We start from the raw sequence: 9953 nt of genomic DNA, 5'->3' as shown, positions 1-9953 counted from the left end.
TATATATATATAATTTATATTTTATATATATATAGATATTTTTGGTTTAACAACACTAGCCACAACACAAACAAGTCTTTATATGTGTCTTTTTTTTTTTTTTTTTTTTTTTTTTTTTTTGATTTTGGGTGTGTTTGGCCTGGACACTTTTGGACAATTGCGTATTAAAATAAAAATGTGTTGACTTTTTTTCAGTATCTGAGTCTTTTGCGCTCATGTGACGGATATAACGAGGTGACGTTCCCTCACTGTGCGTGTGACTCACGGAGGAAGGGTCACGTGATCACGGCCATCAGTATGAAGCATTTCAAACTGCACGCCTGCACAGAGGACGGGACTCTTGAGGTGGGCAAGTGATCCTCAGAACATACCTAAGTGGTTTATAACCCTAGAATTCGGCCTCAAGTGTATATATATTAAATTATATCGCCAAATTCTGCGAGATCGTGTTTTGACTGGAGTAACACTTGATCTGTGACCCACAGAATCAGGTGATTGTCTTCGAATGGTCAGAGATGCAGAGATGGGACACAGATGAAGAGGGTATGGCTTTCTGCTTTGAATATGTGCGCGGAGAAAAGAAACCTCGCTGGGTCAAAATATTCACCCCTTATGTAAGTCACCCAAACATCAGAATTAGAGCTTCATTATTTACATGTTTAATTATGTTTCTGAATTGTGTGCTTGTTCCCCTTGTCTAGTTTAACTACATGCACGAGTGCTTTGAGAGGATTTTCTGTGAGCTCAAGTGGAGAAAAGAGGTATTAATAACGTACAGTTCTGTTTCTGTTTCTTTACTTTTCTTGCCATTTGTTATTGATGAGTTTCTTTTGATACGTTAAAGGTTGAAGACGAGGCCTCGGACAAAGGCAATAAGAACTGTAGTAATAATGGTAAGAGGATAACCTTTTGCACTCATTTTATCACACACACACACACACACACACATCTGCGTTTATGGGATTTTTCTGAGTGTACTCATGTGATGACCGTACTCGCACTGAAACCTGAAATACTGGTTCATTCTTACCACACTTACTTGAAGAATCAAGTACAGAGTCACATGTCGCGCGTGTGATGCTCTTTTGAACCGCCAGTGCATAAAACGAACCCCGCACTTTCTCGAAAGAGCAAATAATGGAAATTTATTCATTTATTATGTAAAACAAACCGCAGTAAAACGGCTCGATTGAGCACTGTAGGCTAGCACAGATTGGAAACACTCCAGAAAATGTGCTTTTTTTTATTACTGAACGCTGCTTAATTCATTCAGCGAATAATAAATAGGCATATTTTTAATTATTTGAAGCGAATATGCAAAATTAATTATATAATAAATCGTAGTGTTTTTCTGTATTTCCAATTTGTTTTTAAATAAGTGCTAGACAACAGTAACATCTAAAATAAAGGTTTTTGTGAACGTAATGCATATGCGTTTGTGTACCGTGTATACTTATTATGTGTATATATAAAGACACACACATGCAGTATATATTTACATGAATATATATGCGGTCACTGAACATGACCGATGTCTTCTATCACTGAAGCGTAAATTTGGTTTTAAAGTCGGTGGGTCTAACCTAGAAAACTGAATTTTAAAAAAAAACCATTATCTGTGCAGTATAGCTAATGACGGGATCCTGTATTTCAGATTACCTCTCGCCGCTGGAGCAGCAGAAGGGATGGCGTCATCTCGGGGGCGAGATTGCCACTTCCTAAAACTCCCCTCTAGAACCCCTGTGGAATTGTGCTTGATCATCACACTAGAGCAGACCATAATGACCATCTTACCACGGCAACACCCTAGCGACGCCATACCAACCACGTTTCCCACGGAGACAAAGTGTGCCTTTCAGATGCAGAGCATTCCATGTGACATCAACGGCAATGCAAAATGCCATCATCGCGGCAAAGCATACGCGTAACTATCGCTGCGGGGATGTTCCGCACCAATGGGTTCTGCTTTCATTTCATCGATAGATACTTTGAACTCGCATAAGTTCATGTAAAATATCACAAAGATCTTCCACGCCATCGATTTTAGGAGACACGCTCTTCTGTAAGTCTATTTTAGAGCCCTGTTGTCACGGCAGCGAGGTAAGGAACGACCACTTTGTGATTTGAACAGCAGCAACCGTTCATAAATCTATATAGAAATATAGGAGGGGGGGGGGAAGTCATGCCTTAACAAAAAATAATGTGTAGCAAGGTCACCGTAATACGGGATCTTTCTAAAATGATATTGTGATGGCATTAATGCTTGATTTTCCCAGTATTGCTGACTAAAGTGAGTTCATTTTCATCTTATTTGCCATTAAATGAGGAGTTAATGTGTGTGTGTGTGTGTGTGTGTGTGTGTAGAGTGACAGGACAGGAGTGTTTATGGACGGGTGTAGTTTGCATCAGCGACCTGCAGGGGGCCCCAGCATCAAACATAAGCAGCTGCTCTCAGGATAAAGTTGTTTTTGCGTTCAGGTTATTTGTTGGTCTCAGAGGAAACATCACGGAGTCTTCGTCTGACTTGGTTTTAGTGTTATTTATTGTTTAAGACTGCAGAGACTTCCCTTGCTCGGTCACAGGGAGACAACAGCACCGCACCGTAACTGCTGACAGGATCTAAAGAGGAAAAACAAGTTATAGATTGAGAATATCAGAATAGTGTTTTTCTTATATGGATTGAGGAGAAGGAACTGAGGCAGCAGGAAATTGCTTTTAAATTCCTCACCAAATGTTAAAGTGACAGCCATTTTGTTTTACAGAGTGGTCCGTTTGCTGTTTTTCTGTACCTTTCTTAACGCATAAGTGGACAACCAGAGCTTAAAATATAGTTTAGCTAAAAAGATACACAAAGGACTTTAGTGGGCCCCCCTTGTCACAGGAATGGCACAATTTGACCATTTTCTTTAAAGGAATAGTTCACCCGGAAATTAAAATGCGCTCGCTCCATTCATTCCTTCTATGCTTTTCGCTTCACAAGATGTAAACTGATGGACTGCAGTTGTGTGAAGGTTTTTATCCGCCGTTTGGGCTCTCTTTGTGACGGCACCCATTCAATGCAGAGGATCCACCGGTGAGCAAGTGATATAAGGCTTAATTTCTTAATTGGATGGGTAAATGTTTAGCGACTGTTCATTTTGTGGTGAACTGTTCCTTTAAAAGACATGCATGTTTAATGCAAGTCAAAAGCTTTGCATTCCAGCACAATACAGTGATAAATCCGCTTATCCTCATCCAAATGCTAAGGCCACCTTGGCTACAATACCCTGATCAATAAGTGAGTTTGCTATATATATATATATATGTGTGTGTGTGTGTGTGTGTGTGTTCTACATCAGATTGCTCTCTGGTTAGAGTAAAAGACTCCTATTATAGCAGCACAGTAGCATCTGTGATTAAGCATATTTACACAAAACTTCATTTGTGTATTCAGTCCTGATTATTTCCGTATCTGATTAGTTCAGCCAGTTTATAAATGTGAATGAAGAAAAGAAAAAAAAAAAAAAAAAAAGACCTGCGTGTCATGTAATTTGTGTTTTCGTCAGGAGTGAAGGTGCAACACTTTTTGTATTGTTCGGAAATGTTAAAAGTGTTCCACCTCGTAATGTTCACCAGCGCTATAAAAAAAAATTAATTGTTTGGTCAGTGTTTCTTATTTTGTGTCAATGTGCCAGGGGAAAAAAAAAAAATATATGAATGTACCAGAATGTATTTATAACATGGATGATTATTAGCATTTTTATTTTACATTAACTTGAATTGCAACCATTTAAGATCATCACAACGCTTCATTTTAAAACTTAAGACACTAACCAGCTTTTAACCTCCCACTGAGTGTTTTCTTAACGTTAGGCCCACCTTGAAAGTATTATTAAATGTTTTAATGTGTTTTCCCCAAAACTGGTGTGTCAGGACGATTACTGACAAGTTTAACGGCTATATGTCTTTGTTCTGAGCTTCATCTGTACATTTTACTGCTTATGTGTAGTACTGACAGAGTCTTTGTAGCTTTTCTGACTGAAAGCATTAATTTATTTTTCTGCTAAATCAAGGGGATTGAAACAAGGCCTTTGTTGTGGTGGGTTGAGGAAGGGGCTTTGTATGGAAAAAAGATATAATGCATACGTGAAGGAGATAAACGGGCGTGCATTATTCCATGTAGCCTAGATAATGGCATAAATTAACAATAATATCGGGATACAATAGTTTTTTATCTAAAACGTGTGAAGGTTAAACTAACCAGAGTTATAAAACATGAAAAGAAAAAAAAAATGAAAAACTTTGAAGAAACATCATGTAGGTTGAAACATTGTAACATACTATTTTAAATAAAATGACCTATTGAGAAAAAAAAAAATAGTTGGTGTTTTTTTTTTTTTTTTTGTTTTTTTTAATACCCTACAAGCCTTTTTTAAAAGATAACTGATTTCACTCTCAGGTGGCATTTCTAGTGCACCATAGCCTGTTAGTAACCAATTACATTAATGCATTCGAATATATGGACGTTTATGAGCTAGTCAGTTTGCACTCACTTTGTTGAAGTACATTTATGAAACACAATAAAGTATAACCTCTATTGAAAGTAACAACTGGCTAAACTCTAGCTGATGAAGTTGCAACAGAAATACGCAGTGCGTGCCAACTTTGACAGAATGGCTTTATAATAGTGACAGAAAAGCCGTTAATTTTTAATGAAAATGGTTTACAAATCGGTCCGCTCCTGGGTAATGATTATGTTGTTTTTAACGAAGGTATACAAGTATGCAATTAGAAATGCTATCATGTAAAATTATGTGAAAATAAATATCAAAAAGAATTCGTTGTGGGTTCTTACCTTGACTCTTCTAACCAATCAGAAACGTTGAAAGGTGTTCTCTGCCAATAGCGTTTGTAGGGGGCGGGGCTACGCGTCTTCTTGACCAATAGAAAATGAGAACCATATCGACAATTCGGTTTAGAAACAATCAAGAATATACATTAACTTGTACTGGACTCTTTGGTTTGGTTATGACAGCGGCGCATAAATCTCTCGCAACTGTTACTTTTGATTATCGTTTCAACAACAACTTAAAAACAGGAAAAGACACTACTTCTTAAGGTACGTCATATCTGTTAAATATAACGTTTCGTACTATATTCTGAAATATGTTTGTAATATGACATGAAAAGATTTATTAAGAATTATTGCAAGAAAACCGAATTATAAAGAAATCATCCGGTGACGTATTCACAATATGAATAAATCACTTCTGTAGAATTACCTCTGGAATTAAACACCAACTTATACCCTTGTTTCTCGTGCGCAGCCACTTGGGAAATAATTTGCCTCAAGCCAGCTAAATATTTGAATGAAAATTTCATTTATTTATCACCACAAGCCAGGGATTTAACGAGAGAATTAGCCACACTTAAAGCACGCGCCTGCCTGAACGTTAATATGAGCAGAGGCTTTATCAGGCCGATATGTTTCAGTAGACCAATTACTACATTACACACAAAAACAGCTCTCAGCAGATAAAAGATAGGACTCAAACTAGCGCGTGATATGACACATTTGTGCTGTTAATTGGATATTAAAGCCTCATGAAGAAGTTAAGTGTAACTGATCGAACGTAATGACCAATGTTGTGTTATCCAGAGGCATATCAATTATCGAATAAACGGATACGTAAACGTGTTAAGTTTAAATTTTGTGAGAGGAGAAAATAATGCAAAATGATACAAGAGACCTTAAAACAAACGCGTTGATGAGATAACTGTTAAATACACTCACCGGCCACTTTACTCGTACCAGGACCCCCTTATGCCTTCAGAACTGCCTTAATCCTTCGTGGCATAGATTCAACAAGGCACTGGAAAGATTCCTCAGGGATTTTGGTCCATATTGACATGATAGCATCACGCGGTTGCTGCAGATTTGTTGCTCCACCACATCCCAAAGGTGCTCTATTGGATTGAGATCCGGTGACTGTGGAGGCCATTTGAGTACTGTGAACTCATTGTCATGTTCACGAAACCAGTCTGAGATGAATCATAAAAGGTCATAAAGGGATGGACATGGTCAGCAACAATACTCGGGTAAGCTGTGGTGTTGACACGATGCTCAATTGGTACTATTGGGCCAATAAAATATCCCCCACACCATTAAACCACCACCACCAGCCTGAACAGTTGATACAAGGCAGGATGCTTGAAATCAAGAAATTGAGACTCATCAGACGAGGCAACGTTTTTCTAAAAATCCCAGTAGATCAGCAGTTTCTGAAATACTCAGACCAGCCCATTTGGCACCAACAACCATGCCACGTTCAGATTCACTGAAATCCCCTTTCTTTCCCATTCTGATGCTCGGTTTGCACCGCAGCAGATCATCTTGACCATGTCTACATGCGCATTGAGTTGCTGCGATGTGATTGGCTGATTAGAAATTTGCGTTAACGATCAGTTGGACAGGTGTACCTAATAAAGTGGACGGTGAGTGTATATGAGAAAGAGGGTGAGAATAATTTAGTTATTTTATAGAATTATTCTCTGGTGAAGAGAGGCTATCAATGCAGAATGGGGCTATTGAAATAATAATAAAAAAAAGAATTAAGCTCAAATCAAAAACTATATAAAATAATAACTAGCATTAAATATCTGTGAAACTAAAAAAAATATACTGAAAATATTATTTTTTGTTATTTTAGCTAGTTTCCAGGGGGAAAAAAATGTATCATTGAGCTGTACATAGAATGTCAATAATTTAAAAAATATATTTTTTTATCTCACAATTCAAAAGTTTGTTCGTCAAATTTAGCATATATAAATGATTCATGAGCTGCATTTTCTTTATTGAATAAAGCACACCATGAGCAGTGTAGTCTGACTCAGTTTTGAATCAGTTCTTTGACTGAATGACTCATACTGAATTTAATCCAACAGAGCAGTTTCTGAATCAATCTGATTCACTTATTGTCCCAATGATTGAAATAGCCGATCTTCAGATTGCTTGACATTTTACACTATAACCCATGGTGTGCACATAAAATAGGTACTTAAGAGACTTTAGCACGCTCCGCCCTCAATTTACATACATAATTACATCGTCATAAAAGCACTGTAAAGTTAAGAAGGATCGAGAATGTAATAAATTGCAATTGTAGGATCGAAGGATGAAGCTGTCCATGGGGTTAGAGGGAATCAATACAGCTCTAAACTGCAACGATCCGCAGAGGTCAAACTGGATGAAGTGTTGGTCGGCTTCCTCTCAGATCTCAGCTGTCTGAAGAGTGCCCGTGTCTTTGCCTGTAAGTGCTTGATGCGTCAACGATTAGAGTCTCAAGAAGGGACACTGTGTTTGAGAGAGCGCTGGTCTCATAGGGCCACTTGTGGTCAGTCCGCTGGACTAAAGGTGTTTTAGTGAGCCAAATCAGGGCTAACAAATGCTCCCAGGAGACTGCCATGAAAAAAACTGTCATCAATCCTGGAAGCATTTGTAAAAGTATTGGTATGATATTATGTTTAATACTCTAAAATATATATATATATATATATATATATATATAGTGATCAAAAATAAAGGTTTTTGTTTTGAATATTTTAAAAATATTTTGAATACATGTATATAGTTATAGTCATATAATTTATATGGAAAGTATAAACATAACCTATTTTTCTCAAATATACACATGCGTGTGTGTGTGTTTATATATACATAATAAATATACTTTTAAATAATATTATTAAATATTATGATAAACAACATTTTAAAAATACAAAAGTTAAACATTTTAAACCTAAAAAAAAAAAACTTTACCTAATGTGTTGTTATATAATTAGGATCATGATGGGAATTTATTTTAGAAATATTTATTCTATTCTTTATCCTTTGTTTGTTTAGATAAGGTACAAAAAGAGATACAGTCTTCTCGAGAGAAAAAAAAAAAAAGATATTTTCTAAATAATATTCTTTTACAAACTTAGAGTGTGTAAACCATATAAAGCGTAAAATGTATTTATATATAATAAATTGTCAGTTTAAAGCATTAAAAGGATTGAAAAACCCTGACCTACAGAGCACTTATAAAATTCTCTCACTTACTTATCTTTATGTGTTCCTTCCACATTCATTTACAGACCTGCATCTTTATATCTTGTTTTATTTTTCCCTAAACAGCCCCATCCCTTTCTCTCAATCACTCTCTCTCCCTCTCCCTTGTCATTATTATCGACCGTGCCCATCTTACCCCGTTAATTAAAAGCCATTGATCGTCGGCTACGCGCCAGCAATATCGTGGACGCCGTCACAGGAGCAGCCATTCAGAGATCAGCCGATATGTGTTTGTGTGTCAGTGTCTTTAAGAGGGACAATGAATGAGACTGAAAAACAGAACAGACAATTAACAAATTTAGAGAGCAAACATACACGCATCTTCAAATATCGCTGCCTTTCGCGAGTGCAGATTGCTTGTTATCAACACGCTTCCACCCTGTTACCCGATAAAGACAAATTTATCTGATTTTAAACTGACTTTAAGGCTCATTAAGGATTTAATTTCACACTTTGTCACACCATTTTGAGCCCCGGTTCCCGCTTTCAGTACACACGGTTATATAGTTACAAATCATACAGATCCTCACGTTCAACTCTTTATATTTTAAACACACTGAGAAGCCAATCTATCAAGCTAATAACCACAATGTCGTCATTCATGCTCAAATCCCCAATAGTTTTACCTTCACACAAGACTAGCTCCGTCCTTCCCCGGCTCATACACGCAATCATCATCTCTGGCATATCTCTGCAAAAACGTGTGCCATCACCTTTATTTGCCACACACACACCCACTCTTATTTCCCTATATCCTCTTTTTCTCCATCTGAGTGAGCACGGTAAATCTGGACAAGTCAATGTGCCAGCGCAGCACATTCACGGAGAGAGGCGAGTGAATTACTCTGGCAGACGAGCCATGGCTGCTGCAGTAATGGCAGACACACGCAATCTTTATTCATCGATGCACTGACTGAGAGCCATAGTGCATGTTGGGATAGGAAATTGAGCTATATAGAATTTCTTAAACGCTCAACTCTGTGGGGATGTATTATCATAATGCTGTCAAAATTGCAATGGACATTAACTTTTCCAAAATGCCATTTTTAGCCCAGCACTCCGGAAATGGAGTCAAATCACCAGTGTTTTGGGTAGAAGCTGTACTATAAGAAAACAGAAATTCGCGATTGAATGTTTTTGTAGTTTAACAGCTCAAATCATAACAGTAGAAGCTTAACTGTCTTCTAAGTTTTTGCAAAAATACTTTTTTGACAACAACCTTTATGTTAATTCATTTACGGATTCATCCACACTTTAAAATTAACTCATAATGTTTAATCCATTCATTAATACACTTTGTCAAAGAAATAAGTAATTAAATTTGAGCACATTTACTTCTTTAATACATATCCATATAATATATAAGCCCTGTTTAACAGACAGGGCTTAGACTAAGCCAGGATTAGACCACTGTTCAATTAGGACATTTAAGTCATTTTTATAGACATCTTTCGAAAAAATGCATTACTGGTGTGCTTTTTGAAACAAAACATATTTACATTTTAGTCTAGGACTAGGCTAACCAATTGTATCTCTAAAATATCCTGTTTTAACCTGAAATTCATCACAGCATAGAAGTGAAACGCTTTGGTAATGTATTGTGATCTTAATAGGCCTTGATTTTAATATAATTAGATCATAATCTAATAATCATTGTAGTTTATAACATTTTGTTTGTAGTGTTTTGGCAGTTCTGGCAGTTTTGGGGGCAGCATATGCGATGCGCGAGTGCTCTCCCTCGTAAATCCACCCAGGGCCTGAGCCGCTGCCCTCTCTCCCCGCCATTAACTTCCCCCCTCCCTCCTTCGCTCCATCCCTCCTTCATGAACGAGTGATCAATTAAAACCCTGTCCAGCCAGGA

The 9953-nt window shown here is 37.1% G+C and overlaps 1 protein-coding gene across 1 annotated transcript in view; it reads left to right on the top strand.

Annotated features, from left to right (window-relative positions):
- Window positions 1–4357, top strand: part of snx27a (sorting nexin 27a) — a 12697-nt gene extending 8340 nt beyond the window's left edge. Inside the window, exons 9-13 of the mRNA XM_043217635.1 lie at window positions 196–345; window positions 486–614; window positions 702–761; window positions 845–893; window positions 1655–4357. Coding sequence (XP_043073570.1) covers window positions 196–345; window positions 486–614; window positions 702–761; window positions 845–893; window positions 1655–1722 — 456 coding nt within the window. The 3' untranslated portion in view covers window positions 1723–4357. The remainder of the gene's footprint in view (window positions 1–195; window positions 346–485; window positions 615–701; window positions 762–844; window positions 894–1654) is intronic.
- The last annotated feature ends 5596 nt before the right edge of the window (window positions 4358–9953 follow it).

The sequence above is a fragment of the Puntigrus tetrazona genome, chromosome 19 (assembly GCF_018831695.1).
Source record: "Puntigrus tetrazona isolate hp1 chromosome 19, ASM1883169v1, whole genome shotgun sequence".
Taxonomy (NCBI): domain Eukaryota; kingdom Metazoa; phylum Chordata; class Actinopteri; order Cypriniformes; family Cyprinidae; genus Puntigrus; species Puntigrus tetrazona.
This window is presented reverse-complemented; position numbering and strand designations above follow the sequence as displayed.